General features: G+C 36.6%; 1 protein-coding gene across 5 annotated transcripts in view; it reads right to left on the bottom strand.

Moving 5' to 3' along the window:
* Positions 1 to 23,563, bottom strand: part of CEP128 (centrosomal protein 128) — a 362,607-nt gene that overhangs the window by 57,884 nt on the left and 281,160 nt on the right. For all 5 annotated transcript variants that reach the window (XM_020285697.2, XM_076003809.1, XM_076003811.1 and 2 more), the window contains one exon: positions 15,701 to 15,750. In XM_020285697.2, coding sequence (XP_020141286.2) covers positions 15,701 to 15,750 — 50 coding nt within the window. The remainder of the gene's footprint in view (positions 1 to 15,700; positions 15,751 to 23,563) is intronic.

Genomic DNA, 23,563 nt, shown 5'->3' with positions numbered 1-23,563 from the left:
TCTAAAACACAAAGCCTCTCTTCTGGAAGAAAAAACCCACTCAGCTTCACCCAGAAAGGCCACTGCACAGTGCTCTTCCTTTCAATGTCACCTCTGCTTCAACACTCACACTTTACCTGCTACTTCCTATTTAAAGGATATAGAATGAAATGCAAATATGTGTATTTTTTCTTCTAGGCATATCCCCATGACAATCCACTACATTTTAACAATTTGCTGGTTATTTTTCAATAATTAAGAGAGCTAGAAATAATTTCAAATGTATTCTCTTTTAAACTTTAAGATAGTAAAAAAAAGAAAGGCTTTGATTAAACATCACAAAAAATATCAACATTTCATATAGTGATTTAAAATAAGTTAAAACAGAGATAAAAACCACAATCTCAATATAGCAACATGAAAAAACATTTTTAAAATATACCTTTGGTTGGCTTTGAATATACCAAATGCATCAATGATCTAAACATAAAATCACACGTTATCTATTAGAAGTCAAAGTTACTCTATACTTCAAAAAACTCTGTGATAGTGGTATTAGAGCAGGTTGTAGTGGTTTTCCCAATCATTCAATGTTCAATCCAGCCACCATTAGCTACTTACAGTCAATTGTTGTTAATTCATTTCCCTAGCTACTTACATGACTTTTCAAATAACCTACTTCAGGGTCCAAAATAACAAAACAGAAATAATGGGAAGGAAACAACAACAATAAAAAAACCCCACAGTGATGCATTGAGATTTTGTCCAAAAAGTTATTAATTAAAAAAACTCCAACATTTTGACTTACTAAGAAAAATTAATTTAAAAGGATAGGTCATATTCTAGCACAGAGTGAGTACCCAGTGATTTACCTTGTTACTTGCTTTCCACTTTGGATGTGGCAAATCCCTGATAGAATCAGAAGCAGAAGCAATCATAGGATTTAATAACAAACTCAAAGTGGGTGATTCACATTTCTGATATGTTCTCTCATCTATCACCATTGCCATAACAGAGACTTGAGGGCAGTCAGTTGTTCTTCTGCAGCTTTCTGCTATGTGCTCTGGTTGGTGTTTTGGTTTGTGGTTTTGTTTGTTATGAGATCATTACTGATCATTATACTTCAGTTTGACACTATTCGAGAAAGGCTGAGGTAGTGCTTATATACTGGAGGCGGGGTATGTGCATGGGTTTGTGAGATAGAGAATGCAAGTGGGGTAGAAGAGGAAGATAAAGAGAAAGATATGGAAATGGGGCTCTGTAGGGTTTTTTGGACAGATTTCAGATTGGAAAATACAGCCTGAGAGGCAAGGATTTTCTGTAAAGACCCTATAAATACTTCCAATTAGTTATATGAAATTGATACCAAAAAATCTCAGATTTACACTTTATATTTCAAATCACGAAGCAAAACAATGAAATTTTTTTCCTTTAAAATGAAGCAGCATTTCAAGATTCTTCCTTTAAAACACTATATAATGTGGCACACAGGTATGTGCCTACAGAATATGACTTCAAACAAAATGAAGGACAAAAGACACAGAATTATCCTCTCTAGGGACTGCCCAATTTCATAGTGAAACTGCTGGTAACAGGTAACAAAGGAGAGTGACATGTGGACTGGGGAAGAACTAAAAATTATTTGCAGATAAAATAAAGACTATGATGGTGGTTAGGGGCAATGCAATTTCAGAGATTGTCTCCAAAAAGATGGAGGATGAGGAGGTGAGTAGTAGGGGGAGAAAGCCAACAATTCAAAAACAAACACATCGTATGTTTTTTTCAAGGATTTACATTTTCAACAGTAAAGTACATGTCTCCAGTTGTGAGGTTAGTCATGTATCAGCAGAATATGTTCTGAACTCCTGTGCAAATTATATTGCAATGGTGATTGTGGCATAATGTATGAGAAGGCTAGTGTCATGCAGAACTTACAGAAAACAGTAGGGTATGCTTTCATTTTTAGGTATACAAAGGGGTATGTATCTGACTGCCACCAAATACAGCTGGTCTAATGAGACTCCCCGAGGCTGACATCTGCTTTGTTTCCCCCAAGGACACATGTCTCCTGGGCTTCTAGGTGAAGAATATTTGCAAGGAAACCCATCTAACCATAGAATCCTTCTTCCCAAGCCCCTTTCTGCTAAATATTTGAATTATAGCACTTGATTGTTGACTATCATGCATGTCACATGGTTGAGTCATTAAATGGTACAAGCAAACAGTTCATCTTAGGAATTAAATTGCTTACCTTTGGACATTTCTAAAAATCCACAAACTAATCTATATGCAGAGTCATTTACTCAACAGTTTTCAGGAATTAAAGCGCAAGGAACACTATATTAGAGACTCTCTTTCTCAGCCCTCATTTCCATATTCCTTCTGTGTGCTTCTGTGCAGTCACCTCTCAGCATTCCACACTGGAGAGGCTGCTGCTAAAGATAATCACAACTAAGCAGAAGATCTTTAAATAATACATTTGGCTGAGACGAGGTAGTTTTTTCTTGCTTCCTAATTCCACTTTATTTAGACTAAAGCTATTATTATTTTCCATTTCCTAATATACAAGCACAAGCAAGAAGAGAAATATGGTTGAAGAATTTAAAACTAACGCCAGGTTATCTATACTCTGATAATCAGTGGTACACTATTCATGTTATCTAAGAAAGCTGAGGAAAAGAACAACCCCAAAACTTAGTTTTTAGTTGTGCTTCTGAGAAGTATACCTGAAGGCTGGATTATCCTATATGCCCTAAAATAAAGCAGATATGTTTTGACTGTTTAGTTCCAAATATCCTAAATATTCCTATCTATGAAATACTTAACTGCTTTTTCTTCAAATTGAGCTTCATTCTGATTTTTCACTGTAGTCTGACTAGCATCTTCCCAAGGCAGAGATTTAAACCATAGCTTCGGCTGTTTAAGAGAGATGTGAGTTATGAAAAAGAGTTGAAAGGTTCTATTATCTTAAAGTAATTAAAAGTGCTATAAATAGTAATTAGGTATAAAAATAACACTAAGAAGACTATACTAATTTCAAAGTTTTTACATTTTTGCATTTGGAGAAAATGATATCATATAGTACTTTAAAAATGGTCCCCAAAATAATTCCTTAACCATTTAATGCGACAAATTTTAAGGAAATCATTACTTAAAATGTAAAATATTTTACTTTTCAGGATTATAAATAAAGAATAGTCATTTTGTTCAAAGTACCCTCAATTGTCCTGTTTTCAAATTTAGCCCTGGAAGTAACTCATCCTAAATTTCAAAGTCTAAGAAATGAAGAAATAAATAAGATGGGAGTCTAATAACAGTTGCATCGGGGCAGTTTTAGCCTGTAATGAAAGCTACTGGTAGCACTTACGCACCTTTGGATAATGGAGCCCTGATGTGGTGACATTGTACAAGTTCAGGATGTCTGATTATTCAAAATCATACCTTCTTTTCATTTGCCAAATTATTTAAAATGCTACCAACAGAAATTTATTCTTTGAGAAAGAACTCAAAAATTTATTCTTGGACTCACCTGTGCCAGTTCATCTTTTCAAAAACCCACATTCTTGAGATAGAGAACCATTAAACTAGTTCACTCTAAGGCAGAGTGGGCCAAATCTAGCCAGCCACATGTTTTTCTAGACCCATGAGCTAAAAATGGTCTTTGTATTTTTATTTGGCTGAAACAATCAGAATAAGGATAATGTTTCATGACATGAAAATACTTTAGACAGGTGGGTTAGGTTAAGTCCCCATGAAGAGGTAACATTTGTGCTGAAACCTAAAAGACAGAAATGAGCCAGCCATTGAAAGAGCTAAAGGAAGAATATTACAGAGAAAGGAGGTAGCAAATGCAAAGGTCCTGGGACAGGAATGGGCTTCCTTAATTTGAAGAACACATGGGACACTGGTATGTGTGTTGTGGCTATTAATGAAAACAACCCTTTAAATTACTAATATCATAACAATCAACACTATTCACTGAAAATTTAAGTGCCAACATTGTATTGGGTACTTATATGTTTCTATTTTTGTTTTTATTTATTTTTTATTTTAAAATATTAAGTGGGTAATGTTTTTGGTTACATGGATCATTTTTGTAATGCTTGAGTCCTGGCTATACGTGTGCCTATCACCCAAACAGTGTTCAGAGTACCCATTAGGCTGGTTTATTCCCCTCCCCCTCCTCTCCCTATCCCCTGGTTGCTCTCCACTGAGTTTTACTTCTCTCTGTGCACTTGTGTGCTCATCGGTTAGTTCCAGTTTAATAGTGAATACATTGGGGTGTTTGTTCTTCCATTCTTGCGATACTTCACTTAGGAGAATGGTCTCCAGTGCCATCGAGATTGTTGCAAATGGTATTAATTCATCTTTTTTGTTGCTGAGTAGCACTCCATGGTATACATATACCACATTGTATTAATCCATTCATGAATTGATGGGCACCGGGTTGATTCCATCCCCTTTGTGATTGTGAATTGTGCTGCAATAAACATTTGAGTGCAGGTATCTTTTTGATGTTCTTATTTTTAATTCTCACAAAAACTTCCAGGAGAAGGATATTATTAATTTCATTCATCTGAAGTTAAACAGACTCAAACACATTAAATGTGTTGAAGTTCACATCACAATTAAATGGGGCTAGGACTTTAGTCTAGGTCTGCCTGACTCAAAAGAGTCTATATTAACTCTCAAAAACAAATTAAAAGTTATATATATGTATGTATGTATGCATGTATGTGAACATATATATATGTGTGTGTGTGTATGTATGTGTGTGTGTGTGTGTATATATATATATATATATATATATGGAGAGAGAGAGAGATCCTTCTCCTTTTAACAGCTCTGCAAAAATAGAGCTAATGGAAATACCACATGACAGTGCAGTTTTATGAGCAAATAAGACAATAAATATTTTTTTATTAGCATCAGGGCTATTTTATGTTTTTGCCTGGTAAAGGTTAGGGGATGCACTGGAACACTCTTCTGGAGCTTCTTCCTTAAAATTACATATGCCAGAACAGCATTTCAGAATCTCATTTTTAATAGACATCAGGTGACAGTGTAATAAAGTATACTATATCACAATAAAATTTAATGATCAAATAAAAACTGTTATTTGTACACATTTTTATATTTATTTCATGATATAATAAAGGAGAGATTATGTTTTTGCCATTTGCCTTTGTTAAGTAAGTTGCAACTCTTTCTTACTTCTCTGGGTCTGACATCAGGCTAGTAGAAGCACACACAGTCAATACCACTGGGGAAATAGCAGAAGAAAGAACAGAGAAAAGTGAAAAATCTAAACTTAATTAGCTGTGATATCATGCAGCTAAATGACACCCCTATTATTCTGATTCCCCAATTCTTCCAGATCTTGACTGCAGGAGTTTGGATTCATCACTGAGCCCATATATGGCCTCCTTGCTCCAACTCCTGTTTCATTTGTGACAAATTTATTAGTTCTTCCTTTTCTAACAGTAAACTGATAACTTGGGACTACTATTACAACAGAATGTAGTAAAGGCATAGAGTCTCTTGTAGGTAATATTTGCTATTTCACTTTATGAGCAAATACAGAAGTATGGTTAACAGATATTGCACATAATTTACTAACATGCTAATAAGCCTTTACACTTTCAAAAGTAAATATTAAACTTCCAGAAAATTAAATATAGAATAGTAAATGGGATACAGAGACTCTGGAAAAGGAGTGTACTTTAGAACCAATTTTTAAAATGCAGAATAATCACTGATTACAATAAAAAGTAAAAAAAAATATAACAGGAGATGCTTATTAGTCATTTTTTCAGCACATTTTAGTTTTATCACTTTTTTGCACAATTTAAAATTTATGGAAACCTTCTAATGCTGCCTTTAATTTTTGCCAGAATATTTTGAACTTGGTTTAATACTGAAATTGAAGAAGCCTGAGGAGGGCTTTAATAACAACTTTCTTTGGTCTGTTTATTTAAAACATGATGAATAAGCAAAAAGAAAAGGTGCAGAATGGAAAAAGAAAAATGATCCCTTCTTCTTCCTAGAAGGGTTTGAGATTACTGGACTGTTTATAATCTTGCACCAGGAATTAAAATCTTCCTCGCATGCTGGTAATCAAATATATACGACACTACCCCAGTTGTTATATGTACATAAACTTGGAGTCTGAGAGTTTATAAGTAGTTTTAAACTTATAGAAAGGCAATGAGAAGTTTCACTAACATTAAGTCCTCCGTATCACCTGACTTATTTAATGCACTCTCCAAAAATTATGTAGTTTCTTATAACTTTTATTTTGCAGAGGTAGGGTGCCACTATTTTACCACAATACATGCTTAATATGTCTGCTAATGAATCATTCTTGCAGGAAAAGAAATGGAAGAAATTAAAAGAAAGACCAGGAACCTAAACAAACCAGAACAAAAAAAGGTAGAGAAATTCTGCTCTTCATAGCTCATGAAGTATTTAAGTATAACAGTAATAGTATTAACAGTACAGAAGCAAAGCAGGTTCAAATACAAGCAGTAGCCCTAACACTTACTGGTGAACAAGCTATGAGCCTTAGTGTTGTAATCTGGAAAATGAGAATAGTAGGATCCATCTTTTAGGATTGTTGTGAAGAATGAATGACATAGATTTAGAAGTTTTAGTACAGTGTACGACACAAATAATTGCTCACTAGTTATTAATATCACTCATTAACAAGTGAGAGGTGACTTTTTTCTTCTCCTTTGATGCACAGACCATCACCCTTCCGGGCTGAGTTAGCACAATCCTAATAGGGGTTAACAAGTGCTAAATAAGTATTTGTTAGTAGACTGAAGCATAATATTAGTGAGATTTCAGGATCTCAGACTAGGGAAATGCTCTGCAATGTTTCTGTATATTCTGAAAAATCAGCCAGAGATTGGGAGAGGAGATAGGTCTAGGAGTGGGAACTACAGTTACTTTCAATGATGTCCTATTAATACATAGAACCTCAGAGATTTGTCTTATGAGTCAATGAAAATTTGTTTCAACCAGAAAAGTATTATTGCTGGGCATTGTTTCCAAATCTGTTGCATACTATACTCATAACTTAGAATATTGATTTTCACAACTGTCAATGTTTTCAGGAGATGAAAGACAAAATGGATGAACAAGGTTATTTGCCCAAAGTCAGAGGTCTATCTAGGGATGTAATGTGAGAGGCATAAGCACACTGTAATATATTGTGTGGAATGGATTTAAAGTGATCACTTAAGTTCTACAACCCAAAGGAAATTTCCTCAAATTGTAAGGTGACCACTAACTCAAGACTGGCAGAAACTCTCAGACAAGCTCAATACTGAAACATCATAATGTGCTGAGACGGTTTTTCATTTTTCACAAGAAAGCATAAGCTGCTATTGCCCATGGAGCCAGAGCTTGGACTCTTGACAGTGGTACCAAGGGATATTTTCTGAAGTGTTGCTTTTTATGAAGCCAACTGCAAAGGGGATGGTGCATCAAATAATCTTCCCCCCTGGTGGGAGCAATTTACCAAATCTGTAAAATACACCTGGGTCATTTTCACTACCAACTTTTTTAGTAAACTTCATGTCCCAGAGTAGAATTCAGGCTTATGAGCTCAAAGACTATTCTTTGTCTTTGCATTTTTAAAATGTTTCCAAATGGTGTCTGGTTTTTTTTTTTTTTATTTTTTTAAAAAAGCTTTTTTAGAAACTTGACTCAAGGAGAATGCTAAGTCCTGAAGACTTGTGCTTTTCATACTGTTGGATAAACAGTGCCAGGCAGATTTTTATACTTCTTTTATTCTCAAAACAAAATGACCTAGTCAATCAACTTCGATATATTCAGAGACAAGAATACTTTCCTCTTGGGGTACTCTATTTTCAAGTTTTATTCTGCCATAAATTTAGAGTTAAAATTAAATTCCAAATTTCAGGTAAAACAGGGTGATAAAATTTAATGATCACTAAAATTTCAAGTAGAATCCATTTTACTGAGCTTTGGTCTGTTCTCTTGAGGCCTCTTGACTTAGTAAATTGAAGTGTGCAAATCTAATTGGCTCAGACCCTGCTTGACCTCAAGACAGACTGCTAATGCTTTATCTCTGTTGAGACCTCATACCAAATTTAATGCTTGGTAAGCCTCTTCACCTTTTCAAAAAATATAGATTTTAATGAACCACTGAGTTTCCTTGCCCTGATAGTGGCAAAGGGTTGCCCAACCTTCTACTCCCATAATCACTCATGTTTTGTTTTGTTTATGTCATTGCTTAGAACATTTTTAAAAAATCATATATCAGAAGAAAAAATAGAGATACATAATCATTTGCCTAAGTCCTGAGGAATACATCTGGAAAGAATAAGTAAGTATGTGTTACATTTTGGTTTCTAGAATTGTAGAAGTTTCATTATAGCTCTCATGCGTCAGCCTAGGGATGAGCAGGGACTGTATTACTTTCTAGTTTAATAAAACCTTAAACAGCTAATCCCAATTTATCAATTTATTCAAATTGAGAGTTCTAAAAGTGTACTTTAGCATTTCCCAAGAAAATTAGAATTTCTGGGGAAGCGAACTGCTTCAATTCTTCCGGAGATCCAGTGCTAGAGCAGAGCCTCCCCCTTCATCTTTACCCTTCTAAAGTACCTCCGAAGGGACTCTGAAAGGGACTCGTAGCTGGCCACTCCTCTAGTTCTAAACTTACTCTTTAAAATCCCCAAACCACTACGTGGTTTCAGAGTACAGGTTACAGGCATTCTACAGTCTAGCAGAAATGACTGACAGCAAAACCATGGCAATTATCCAGCTGGTCTGTCACCAGCCTAGTTCTTGCATGGTTTTTCACCAAGAGGATTGGCCATCTAATGGGTCCATTGAGATGTTAATGTATGATCTTGTTAGCTTCTACCAGGGCAATTTATCTGCCCAGGTCAGTCACATTCTTTGGTGATTTTTCTTGCCCAGTTTTTCTCCAACAATGTGCCTAACAACTTTACACTGGCATTCTCTACATTATAATACCCCTATATTAATATTTAATAGGTGTGTTTCAAAAGAGTTAAGAAATTATGTTCTATTTTTTCCTTGAAACACTGTGCTGCCATAGGCTACTCCCTAAGTATCTGAAATAAAGTAATGGCTGGGGAAAAGGTTATCTTCTCTTTCCTGCCTGCTTCAAATGCTTTTGCCTAAGTACTATTGAAGTGACAAAAACAAAATCTAATGCCTGTCCCTCCACCCTTAAAATCAAACCCTTTGAATGAAAGGTTCCAGACTATTTTTAAAAGCCAACTGATAGGCCGGGCGTGGTGGCTCACGCCTGTAATCCTAGCTCTCTGGGAGGCCGAGGCGGGCGGATTGCTCAAGGTCAGGAGTTCAAAACCAGCCTGAGCAAGAGCAAGACCCCGTCTCTACTATAAATAGAAAGAAATTAATTGGCCAACTGATATATATATAAAATTAGCCGGGCATGGTGGCACATGCCTGTAGTCCCAGCTACTCGGGAGGCTGAGGCAGAAGGATCGCTCGAGCCCAGGAGTTTGAGGTTGCTGTGAGCTAGGCTGACGCCATGGCACTCACTCTAGCCTGGACAACAAAGCGAGACTCTGTCTCAAAAAAAAAAAAAAAAAAAAAAAAGCCAACTGATAAAGAAATTAAATGTAATTATAAGCCATCTGAAAAACAGTACATCACTAATGCCATTTAATATGCTTCATGGCATAGCTTCTGGAAATGTTTCAGAAAAAAATACAGCACTTAAAAATATATATAAAGTTAGTTTTTAAAAAAAATTAAACAAGGGATTCTACTCATTTCTAATAAAACTTCTAAGTGTCCAGAAATACTTGTGACAACATTTAGATTATAGGTCCTATAACTAAAATGTTTTCTTTCTCCTCCTAAGACAGAGACAACATTCATATGTAGCCCAATAATCAATTTCATTATTGCCACATTGTGCCTCTTTTCTTCTTCCTCATTATATTCAGCAGCAATCCAAAGACATATAATACTTTCTTCAGCATAGCCTGACAAAAATAGGAATTTAAATTTCAGGGTTGACCATGTGGTGGGGTGGATAACAGAGAGGGTAAGGGGAGAAGGGGGAAAGAGGGAAGAAAGAACTCCAAGGTTGCAGAGACTCTGTCTGACTTGTATACTGCTTTGTCCCTAGCATGTAGCATCATGTCTGGCACAGAATAGGTGCAAATAGAAAGTGAGTAGAATTAATAATTATTGAAGATCTGCCAGGCACCAAGGTTTGTACATTTCCTACTGTACTTAATCCTCTCGATCGTACTATGAAGTCAGTACTATTATTGTCCCCAATTTACAGATATGGATATGGCTGCATCAAAATAACCTACAGATTGCCTAGTAAAAGAAGAAAATGAATAGGAAAAATTAGGTTCATAATCATCTAGTCTTAACTCATTTCAAATTAAATGAAAAGACAGATGACCATAAGTTAGGATATGAGGAGGGGCATATGAGTTTTGCAAATACTCTGTTTAGTGACTGTCATAGGTAGCACTGTGAAGCTTTTATAACTAAGCATGAAACTAACTCTTGGTATGCTTTGCATTTTTGGATTCACAAAGCAACGTGGGGAAAAGTGAGAAGTCAATGAAAGGTGAACCAGGTAGATTGGTATTTTAAAAAATAAAAACAAAAAACAGCAGTAGTACCTACCACTACCAGCCATCATGAGCAAGGTGTCAAGTCTCTGAATACATTTCAACTACGCTGAGGAAAAATGGATTACCTTTTGTGTCTATTTTAAATGTTTCAGCTGATCTTGAGAGGATTGAAGAAGGGATTTGCTTGTTTCAATGCACCTCAAACCCATATGCAAATAGAACTCTGATACTGCACTACACATTTATAGTCAAAGACAACACTTTGTTTTTAAGAAGAGCAGCACACAATGTAACTGCAAATGAATGTCACAGAAAAATGAGCCAGACAATGTTAAGCTCCAATGAAGAATTTTGGTAATTACAAGCTGCATTGTAAAAATCACTGTCAAATATGTTTGTCTTCATTGTTTGTGATTCCTCTGAAGATTGAAAACACTCTTCCCTGCTGCCCAACCCTTCCACCTGCTATTTTATCCTTTTCCATTGCTTCTTATCGCTCATGCCAAATTACTCGTGTGTGTGTGTGTGTGTGTGTGTGTGTGTGTGTGTGTGTGCGTGCGTGCGCACAGGAATGACAGAACTTGGACAATTCCCCTCAAAAAATTTAAGCCAAAAATGAACTCTGGAACAGAGATGAGTGTTGTTTTTTAATGGGTGGACCATAAGGAGATCCAGGAATAGGTTCTATATAAATAAGAGACAAATAGGGTGCCATTTGTTTGTTTTGTCAACAGAAAATTACTGAGTACCCACCATGATGAGGCACTGTGCTAAGTAGTGAACATCTGAGAAAGCAAAAAACATAAGATTTGCTTCACAGGTATAAAAGGAAACTACAATTCATCTGATGATAAATTTTTGTTTTGAAACCTAAACCCCATAGTTAAATGGATCCAAGGATTTAAAATATATTTATTCAGTTCTATTGATGATTTTCCCCTTGAAATATTCTTTTGCTAAGATTCATAACACTATGTTCTTCTGAAATTATTTTTGCTCTGTCTTAGACTCCTTTGCAGGATTTTCATGCTTAGTCTACTATTTAAATGTTGGTGTGCCCTGAGGTTAGGGTACAAACATTTTGGTTACATTTTTTTTTGCCTCTCCCTAGTGGGGGTTAGAGGCCTGCCCTTCCCCCTCACAATGCACACAGAATGCTGTGAGTTTAATCTCCCAACCCCCATCCCTGGAGAATATTACTACCATGTGAGCACAATTGTGTTAATCAGTCAGTACCAATTTGATGGCGAGTACAGTGGAGCCTATTCTTCTAATCTTGTGTTACCTCACTTTGGATAATGGGCTCAAGCTCAATCCAGGAAAATTTAAGAGGTGCTATATCACTGTCATTTCTTATAATTGAGTAATATTCCATTGTATACATTACCAAATTTCAATAATCCACTCATGAATTGATGGGCACTTAGGTTGTTTCCACATCCTTGCAATAGTGAATTGTGCTGCCATAAATATTCGGGTGCAGATGTCTTTATTATAGAACAACTTTTGCTCTTTTGGGTAGATGCCTAATAGTGCTATTGCTGGATTAAATAGTATTTCTATTTTTAGCTCTTTGAGGTATCTCCGAATTCTTTTCCACAGAGCTTCCACTACTTTGCCGTTCCACCAGTAGTGTAAGAGCATTCCTGTCTCTCTCCATCGTCGCCAGCATTTGTTGTTTTGGGATTTTTTGATAGAGGCCAATCTCACTGGGGTTAGATGATACCTCATGGTAGTTTTGATTTGCATTTCTCTAATGATTAGAGATGTTGAACATTTTTATCTGTTGCTGTGACTAGGCTTTCATTTCTTCTCATTCTACACAATTCTCCTGGGAGTACTCATTTGCTCCTATGGCTTTTAGTATCATCCATATAATACGGATGCAAGATCTGATGACATCAAGTTCTGCATGTCAAGTTTAAACATCTGAGCTCCAGATTCACACGAACCTTCACCCTTGACATTGCCATTTGGATGTTTGAAAACATAAAAAATTGAACTGACCAACTTCTCTCTACCTCATTGACTAGCACAACCATCCTTGAAGTTGCCCAATCAAGAAATACAAGAATCATTAACTCCTTTCTTTTCACCCCTTAACATCCAATATCAAAGTTCCATGGGCTTTATATGGTAAAATACATTTAAAAACCACCCGCTCTTCATGTTCTCTGCTATTGCCCAATCCGGGTCACCATCATCTCTTGCCAAGAGTCTCACAAATATCTGCTTAACTGGTCTCCTTGGTTTCAATCTTGCCTGTTCCTAATTATTTTTGAATTTACAGCCAGTCACCTATTCAAAATGCAAACTTGATAATATCATTTTCTTCTTGCCAAGCCTTAACTGGTTTCGCTCATACTAAAGGTAAAGTCCAAACTCTTTCAGGAGATCCTTTAGACCTCTGCTTACTCTACAAACTCCTGTTTTGCCTCTCCTCTCTCAGATGATACATTCTCCCATACCAAACTTCTTTCAGTTTCTTAAACATGAAACTGTGTTTTCTCTTATCCTAGGCCTTCCCATATCCTTTTAACTGCCTAAAACTTTTATTATCTTCACGTTTCTTTTCAACTTGCCTAGCTAACTCCTAGTTATCATTTAAACACTGGCTTCCTTTGGGAAGCCTACTTGGATTGCCACCCCATTCCAGCTCAACATGCCTACCTTCAAATTGCACTTACACCTACTTCCTGTTCACTCCCACCAAACCTACCCTCCCTACAACAAACAAGGACAGATTTTCGTAATATATGTTCCCACTGCAACTTATACATTCCCATTAATATGACTATTTAGTATTTTATTATAAACACTCATTTTATTATAAATTCATTTGATAGTCTTCTCCACTAATTCTGATATAGAGAGCAAGAAGCTATCCAGTACATGTAGCTTGCCTTTGTATCCCTAGCACCTTGTACAGTGCTATGCACAGAACTGGTGCTCAATAAACATTTGTTCAATGAGAAAATGGAGTACCTTTTATTTACAGAAAACTGGGAACGATTTAGAGCTAAATAAAATACCCCCCCACCCTTAAGGAAAATAATATTAAATGCAGAATATCTGTTATACATAATTATAAGATGATAATGAGTAAATAAAATTGACTCCAATTTGGATACATGAGGATCTGCTAACACTGTAAATTGGAATTAAATATTTAGCTCTCCCCTCTGGGATAATCTAATCCACACTAAACACTTCTGCAAGACAGTTTTATGATTTTATATTACAGATGAGAAAATAGGCACAGCAAAGTTAATTGAGTTATCCAAGGTTACCCAGTAAATCAGAAGCAGAGCTATCGTGTGATTGTAGGACTTCAACCTATATACTTTAATAGTTTTCTCTAAACTACCACCTTTGATATATGTGAATATAGAAACTTAGGAATATAGGTGCTTTTCCATGGATTTTCCTCTAGTGTTTAATATCAAAGGCTTTCTGTGATGTGCCTCTGCACTCTTATGCACTCTCAGAGGTGTCAATTCTCTCTTTATTCTTAATAGAGTGCTAGTATCAGGCACTAATCACCAGTACAAAGTGCCAACATTAAACTCTTCTGCTATAGGACATCATATGGCACACTCTACATCTATAAATGTCCACAGCTAGCTGGCTAGTATATTCTATTGCACTGAATGGACATTTTTGTAGAAAATGCTGCCAGTACTTACTAAATATTTGAGAAGTAACATAGCCTATTAAATTTAATGAGATTACTGGTTCCAACATTTGTATTGTGAGAGAAACTCAAAACTATTTGTCCTGCCATTTCAAAAGATATATGTTTAACAAATATGTTTATATGTGGTATTCTGGGGGCAATGGCAAACACAGCACATAGCTGAAATGTCTCAAAGATACTTTACTGCCTTCTCAGTATACACATTTAGTGTACATAGAACTTTGCTTTCTATGACAACAAGCATAGCTGATATTAATTTCACAGAATTAGGCAGGGTGAGTATATGCTTGAGATTTTTCCTAGCCCCTGACTGGACCAAACAATGTTCTTTCTTTTTATACCTGAATATATTGAAAGATGTTAACAGAAACTAATCTGTATAAAACTGTAGCTAACAAGCGCCACTTTTATTAGATGTGTAGAACTATGTTTCATCAGCATTTCTGGATCAATCATACAATTTTCTCTTAATGGATATACCATCAAACAGAAGATTCCCCAATCACAGATCATTTCCCTTGCTCTTTGGCCTTTACTTGACCTATCCTTCATTTGCCAAAAGCAAACATCTTTACCCCTAAACCCCTAAAGCACTCAAGCCAGCTCATTATATCACTGTCCAATCCTGCCTTATAGCTCCAGGCCCACGAAGAACTCTAAATGTCCAAAGTATTTACTGTTCTTAATCCCCAACATGACATTAAGTGAATTGGTTCTGTCATGTGAGCATAACTGATTATGTTTCTCATAATAAAGACAGACACTTGAGTTACCCACTTGTAAGTTAGCCCAATGTAAAAGGAAGAAAGAACTTCTGTCAGATGCCAACTTAACATCAATTGCTCATACATGGAAATGTCAATTAAAATTCTAGTGAAATCTTTCAATCAAACACAATTTTCCAGTCCAAGAAATGTGTATAAACCCGTGGTAAATTGAGAGGCTATACAAGATAAACTTTAATCTCCATAGATGTGTGTGTTAGTTGGTCAGTGGTAGATGACATCCATGGAGTCGGAATACTTTTAACTTTCATATGAAAATGTAGATTCCATGAATTCATCCTCATTCATCAGACCTGTTTTGGGGAAAATGACTTTGAAAGGATATTGCCTTCATTTCCTAATGTGGCAGTTCCCATTAAGTGATACCAAAGAATAAAGGTTTCTTTCAAAACTAGGATAGAGGCTGAGTTGGCTTCCTGCTTCTGGTTATAAGTGTTCTCAAAGACTTCTAAAGGAAACAAGTTCCAATGTTAACTTTAAAGACCTAACACTGTACCTGTCACACCCTTTGCTATACCAATTGAATGTGACAGTAATAAAGGATAACAGAGCAAAAAACAAATGCTTTTATCTCAAGGATACTTGCGCTATCTGAGAATTTACTTTACCTGCAGAGATCCCATTTCTTCATCTTTTCTTTGGGTCTCTTCCAGCAGATCTACAACAAGAAAGTAAAATACCCATCAAAATACAATGTAAAAATGGGTTGCCTCTTATCATCAAATGTTATACAGTCAATAGCTTGAAAAAACTGTTGCCTGGGAAAAGAATTTAATGTTTAAGTGTGAGAAGCAATGTAAAAACAATGCTCTCTGATCCCAACTGGTGACATGTGGCAGAGCTTTGGACGCTGACAAACATAAGCTAGCTGAGAAGCCCTGGGAGGTCCCAGCTTTATTTAAGATACCAGAGGATGATACCATATTAATTACAAATCCATAAGCATACCAATAGTTTAGAAATTTTATACAATGTTTAAATAACTCAAAAGTAACACAAATTTTCTTTAAAAGAGAAAGTCTCTTTCTTTTGAAAGAAAAATTAGAAACAAATCATTTGCTCTTAAAATAAGTTCCCAAGCCAAGTTCTACCTTCATAAGTCAAGTTTTATAATCAAATTAAAACATGCTGGTATAATGGGTGTTATTAATGGAAGTAAGAACACAACCTCAACTATAAAGTCATATTAATTATCATTTCACACTGAGAGGGTGGGATGTATTGAAGCCACATCTGACCAAGAGCTTGGCACCATCTCAGAGAAATTAGTGGCTGGAAGGTAGTCAACTGAAGATTCTGCCTTAATGCATGCATATGGCTGTGGTGTTCCAGTGCCCTACATTAATTTTTGAACTTGTTATAAAGGAAAATATATTTTTTGCCTGCAGCTATACCACCCTGTGTTATAATCTTATTTACATCTCACAACCTAAAGAGGATGAGGCTGAGTCAGAACTTGGATGAAAATTGGCAAGAAACACCCACAGCAGCATACATTAATATTAGCATTTGCCTTACTCTGTGATTGATATAGCTTAGCAAGAGGCTATGCTGCATAAAAGAAAAATAGAACTTACAGAAATTCAATATATATCCCAGAAATGCAAACCCAATGTTTTTAACAAGTGCTACACTAGATACAGCAGAAAGTGGTAGTATAGTGGGGTGGCAGAGTCATGCCAGTGTGTCATAACTGGGCAGGCAAGACACAGAAACTTCAAGAGATCTGGCAGATGACAAAACTTACAGTGATGGCCCTTTGAGACTGCACAGCTAAGAGGGCTATAGAGAAGTGGCAAGCAATCTCCTCAAGATACATGTGCTGGGATTAAAGATAAGAAGTAGTTTCTATTCTGTATGCTGTAGAAGAACTGACTTTGGCTTCCCAAATCTCCTATAATCAATCATATCAATAAAGTTAGAGGAGCACGACAATGTTTTAGGGTATATTTTAAAAAGGGGTTTTTGGTTGGTATATCAGGTTCTTCAGCTATAAGGTACAGAAACCAACTTGAGTTTTTGTATATTAAGTGCCCTCAATCATTCCTCTTTCTGCTTCCTTGCTTATTTTCATTGTGACACTGTAGCTACTTCTATCAAGAGGCCATGTGCATCTACTTCTCCACTTCTTGCATCTGGGCTCACTCCTACCTTGATTTGGTGAAAAGAACATAGCTGAAGCAACTGCGTCAATCTGCACTGAGGCTTCAAGAGGTCTCACACATTTTCAGTTTTCCACATGGAACCCTGTCACCACTATTTGAACATGCCCAAGCAAACCTGCTATATGACAAGAGACACATGGCACAGGACCCTTTCTACCCTTGCCTCCCTGCAGGTGGCCCCAGCTGGCAGCCAGCAAAAGCCTAGGAGCAGAGCTGCCCAGCCAACCTGAAGATGACCACAGATGACTCAGATGGGAGCCCAACTGAGACGAGACAAACTATCCAGCTGAGCACAGTGCCAACTCCAACTCACAGAATCATGAGCTAAATAAATGGAATTTGGGAATGACTGATACCTAGCATTTGCCAACTGACCACAATGAGTTGTGAACTGAATAACAAGCACTTAGAATTTGTTAGAGAGATATAGAAGTAACTAATAGGTAAATCAGGGAAAAGAGGACCCAGAATATGAAGGGAATAACAACAGAAGGTCTAGGTGGGTTGGAATGTGGGTAGCATGAGCTAATGGGCATTTTATTTTGGGTGCTTCTGATCTTTGTGTCATTCCATTCAAGATAAAACTTCATAAAGAGAACAGCTAATGAGCTTAGCTTAGACCTCTTCCCTACTGCTTGGCTAGGGCAAAGTATGGAGAGTTTCATTGATAATCTCAAAAGGACTGGACTAAGAACAGAAATGATAGTTTCCAGATGCAAAATGAGGATACTGTAACAGAAGGAGGAAGAATGGACATCAGATAGGCCAAATGCCCCACTCCAACTAGTTTGAGCAAACTGTGTCTTCAACCCAATTCTCTTTGATATTCGTGAAATATAAGATCACTGCTGTGTCCCTATGAGGACATGGTCATTTAGCTCCATTACTTCTGGAGAATAGATGTTCTCAGAGCAGGGCCCTTTGTAATGAATTACATTGTTTAATGGTGCAGTGGAACTGGACTGATGCTTAGTGAGGTCCATCAACCACAAAAGAAAACTAATCTTGTTCTTCTAGAGTCAACCTGGTTTGTTAAGCATCAAACACCTTAGATAAAACCTACTGGATAAATAATGGGTACAGGATCTCTTATGCAGCCCAGCACAACTCACTCAACTGATAAAATACATATGTAAAGAAGTTCAGTCTACTCACTTAACTTCATAGAATTATAGCAATGTAAAACTTATGCTCTCAGTTTTCTCCAAATATACAGCAGTCACATGGCTTTTCCAACAAACCTGGTGCCAATGACAATGATTGATTAGGGACAGCTGAATAAAACTATAGAAGAATTCCTAGAATTGGCATTTAAAATACATAAATTTTTAATAAATGTTCTCCCTGACTGAACTACTGCCTAGCTTATATAATGGGTATAAGTAGACACTTTTTGTTTTTTTTCTTTGTGCCATATCCCTTCCCATTGAGAACCACTATTCCCCTTTTCCATGTGATTCCTGTGAAATTTTCAGTCAAGGGGCCCTAACTAATCTGTCCTGCCCCCAAAATAGGTCATGACCCAGGCTGGCAGTCAGAGCATTTTACCTCCCTGAGCAAAGGAGTTAAGAAACACCAGTAGGAATCCTTCTCAGGGATTAAAATGGGTAGATACTCTCTCCTTCTAAAGCCACAAGCTTACATTGCCTAGTGTTTCCAAGTCTGTATTTTCTACTATGTTGAAGGAACTTGTTCAACAGTGAGGCTGGCAAAGAAGAAATGAGAGCCAGGAAAAAGAGCATTGAGGACTACGTTCATCCTTGCTGGAAGCCCACAAATAACCTGGACTTCCAATAAATTCTTCTTTTTATTTTTATTTTTTGCTTTTGATTAAATAAGCTTTAGTGGTGTTGCTGCCATTTTTAAAAGTCTCTGAGTATGTGGTTGTATTTATTGAACCTTCTTACCTCTATTCAGAAACCTAGAGAACATAAGAGTTGGAAAGAACTTTCTATTCCATATTAAAATGTTTCATTCTACAATAAATAGATGAAGACATGAGGCTCAAAGAAGGAAAATAGTTTGCGTGAGATTACCCAGTTAGTACTAAAGCCACGCCTAGAGCTTTGCTCTTCTCTCTTCCTGCTCTACTTATCACTTGTATGACTCACGGCCTAATTGTACCCTTCTGCATATTGTGATTTTAAAAAATACACATCTGTTTGCATTCTCTTGACTTGCTTTAGAAGTACTCTGATGTCAACAACCAGGGCTTCTATGTCTTTATATCCATCTCTTCCTAACTACTGCCTCCCTACCATTGACACTTACCTTAGATCCCCCAAATTCCCTGCTCCAACTACGTTACTGCTCTACGCAATTGCTCACTTGTTAGGTGTATTGTTCACATACATGCATTTGCAATGATGAACAGGGTCATTAACCAGTGCTGAAGAAATGTGGCTACTGGGCATCTCTGAGAAACACTACTGTATTGTGAACAGACACAAGATGAGAATATGGGTGAGATTTCTAGATAGTTGAAGTGATTTAATACTGTAACAACTTAGTGCCCCTCATGATAATGAACAATCCTGTTTGTTCTTATAAACTTTAAAACAAATGATCAGCGTGGAAAAAGCTGGAGGGCTGCTCTGCTCTCTTGCTCACCACCGGCATGTTCATGTTTCCCCTTATTCTTCTCTGATTGCTGTTCAATACAAACAGCAATTCAACTGCCATGCAAATTGCTGTGGTGAAATGTGCTTCTATCAACATTAATGAAAGAGTTTTGGTGAAAAGGGCAGCAACCCTGTGTGTTTTCCTTGGATTGGTTCCCATTTTTTTAAATGAGCTGATACTAACCCATTATGACATATAGTCATTAGAGGGGGGAAAATTCCCTATAAAAAAAGTAGGACATCATGAATAAGAATTGGACAATTCAGTTGTTTTGCTTTGTTTTGTTTCTACTTTGCATTTCTCTGGCACACTCAGGGTAATATATCATGGCTATGTTTTTGGCTAAGACACCTTTGTACCAGTTCTTCTGCAGTCTTTGCAACCAGTGGTCTGGCTGTTTAAGGAGGTTTGACACTTTTTTATGTTAATTCTGTTTTTTGGTAGCCAGAGTTGCAGACAGATTGTTCATTTGTTTTCAAAAGGCCAGGTGTGCATGAGCAACACACTCATCCAGTAACTTGACCTTTCACAGGAAGGTTGAAGATCAAGTTTAGAAATTACTACTTTTTCATTTAACTTTTACTATAAAATATCTCATCCCTATTATAACACAGCCCACTGATAACGGAGAGAAGGTTATAGAAACAGGCTTGCAATACATAACATTTATAGTACCCATAGTGGACAGAGTACCATTGGCAGCAGAATATGTTGAATTAATGATTGTAGTTTAGAGAAAAGCATTTAGCTCTGGCTCTTGTACCTCAATTAGTAATTCAGTGCTTCTGTTCAATGTTACTCTATGTGTCCTGACATTTACCAAAAATAATAATGTACATTCTCAAAAGAGTCTGATAATTTTTTTAAAAGTAAATTTGTGCCATTCCTCTTTGTATGTGGCAGCCATTGTATCAATATAATAAGTCAATCAAATAAAACTGCACACTACAACCCTAAGGAAGTCATAAATGATGGACTTACCTTCCCACAGTAGCACTTCAGATACACAAGACATTAGCTACATGCCAAAGACAATGGTCAGTTTCTGTCTTTCATTCTTGGCTACCCAGTTATTAGAATCAATGACATTATAGGGACAGAAGGGAACACAGAAATGATCTAATTCCAGAGTTTTCATTTTTTAAAAAGAATTCTTTTAAAAAAGAATTTTTAAAAGAATTATTTTAAAAGAATTTAAAATAATTCTATCCTATAAGTGAAATCATATACACTTTCTAATGTATATTATAAATAACTAATTAAAAAGGCTGAAAGGGAGTTGCTTTTGTGGGAACAGAAGTAGAGTTCCTCAAGGGCAGCCTGCTAAGCTTCTCTCCTCTTCTGAGGTAGACCCCTGTGGTGTCATGGTGAAGCTGTAAGGCTCTAAATTACCCTGACTGAAAACCACTGATCTAATCTAGCCTCCTCATGTTTCTTAGATGAGCACTGAGTTCTGAGAGATCAAATACGTCTGTCAATGTCGTGTAGCTAGTTAATGGAAGTCCATGAATCTGAGCCCAGGGTTTCTGAACTGAACCAGGGTCCAGTACTTTTTTTTCACAAAACAGTGACCGCTCTTCTTTGACTTTCAAATTTTCTAGTGAAATAACGTAGTATTCCAAATCCTATCATAAATTCCTATATATTTCCTAGTACCTTCCCAAACTGAAAGGAAAGAAAACTTGATTCAAGTGCTTATGTACCATCAATGGTCTGTGAGAAGACCCACAGTTACTAGCTGTCTCCATTAAAATTCCTCAATTCTGGGAGGTGACATCAAAAGATGTTGCTTTTTTTTTAAGATGGGATCTTACTCTATTGCCGAGGCTGGGCAGTGGGGTGATCATAGCTCACTGCAATCTCCAGCTCCTGGGCTCAATGATCCTCCTGCTTCAGCCTTGCAAGTAGCTGGGACTACAGGCATGTGCCACTGTGCCCAGCTAATTTTTATCTTTTTTGTAGAAATGGGGTCTTGCTATGTCGCCCAGGCTGGTCTCCAACTTCCAGCCTCAGGTGATCCTCCCACCTCTGCCCCTGAAAGTGTTGATATTACAGACATGAGCCACCACACCCAGCCAAAACATGTGGTTTTGATGGAAATAAAATCTCTAGACACTTGAGAGGACAGTTTTTGGCAAGGCACGTTCAACATACAGAATAGCTCACAAAATAAAACAACAAACAACCTGTTAACATTTGCCAGCAAATGTTTTCCCTATTTTATTACACTAGCAAAGGTAAATATGATAAAAGCATAACAGTGTTATTACATTAACCCAAATATCACAAAAACAATCAAATGTGTTTAACTTACAGTGATTATATGTAAAACACTTAAACAGTACCTGGCACATAAGAAGAATTATACATGTATCAGCTGAAATAATCAGTCATGATTTGAAACAAACAAGCAAAAAAGTCCTTCTAGTACATTGTCTTTAGACTCCATCTATTATAGGCAGCTACATTAGTTAAAACTCTGCCATATCTACTGCCACCCACTGGTACATATCTGGATATACCACAATGAGTTAAGAGTTTTCTCATCAGCCCTTACCGCAGAAAACACACAGGTTAAAATGAAGAACAACATTCAAAAAGTATGGCTATCCCTTGTGGTCTGTCTCAGACGCTGAAACAACATACTGGTCTACAAATGGAGCCCAAATAGGTCAATAAATGAAAGGTTTACAGTCCACTGTCTGTCTTGGTTATGTGGTAAAACATCCAAATACAGGTACCCATGTTTTCATTTGATGTTAATTCATTTCTGGTGAAACTTTCCATTTTGACAACCTTAGAGATTTAAAACCCCTGGCCCACAAAACTGCTACAGTACAGAAAACAGCACAATAATCTAACCCATTCCAACTCATTCTTGGGTCTGGCATTGAGAAACACCAAGATAAAGAATGAAAGTTCTGACTCAATCAACTATTACATTTTTTTTTGTCATTTCTATTGGCAACAAGAACAGAAAAAGTAAGGATATATTCATAAGGAAATAGATCACTATCCTAAATTGGTCTAAAGACTGTCTTGGCCAAAAGGACTATATGTGACAGTTAGCAAAATGAGCAACAGAACTTTATGATCTGTTGTAAACACTACTTCAAGAATAAGTTTCATATGCTCAAATGTAGGCATAAAATCACTTTTATTCCTATATGTACTATTTCTGAATTGTGTTCACCTAATGGAAAGTTTGGCTTTTATTTAAATTATTTAGATTAGATGGCAGTTTATCCTGGATTCTGTTCTGGTTCTAGACTCATAAGATGCAACTGGGTGTTTATTTTTGGGCCTACAGAAGTCCTGAGTACTTGACCTGTTCTTTGATCATCTCTTGTTTACAGAGCTATAAAAGTTTGTGCTAGTTTCTTGAGGTATCTACTACTGAACCAGATCTAGGCTCCTCAGGCCTTCCAGATTCCTGAGTCTACTATAGATCAAAACACAATTTAAGTTTTTTAAAGAATTTTTTTTCTAGCTTCTGCAATTCTTATGTTCTAAAGGCAAAACAGACCTCAGTAGTAGAATAATGGTATGGCACACAGCAGCGGTCCCCAACCTTTCTGGCACCAGGGATGGGTTTCATGGAAGACAATTTTTACATATACCAGGGCATAGTTTCAGGATGATTCAAGTGCATTACATTTATTGTGCACTTGATTTCTATTATTA

Source organism: Microcebus murinus, chromosome 6, assembly GCF_040939455.1.
Source record: "Microcebus murinus isolate Inina chromosome 6, M.murinus_Inina_mat1.0, whole genome shotgun sequence".
Taxonomy (NCBI): Eukaryota; Metazoa; Chordata; class Mammalia; order Primates; family Cheirogaleidae; genus Microcebus; species Microcebus murinus.
This window is presented reverse-complemented; position numbering and strand designations above follow the sequence as displayed.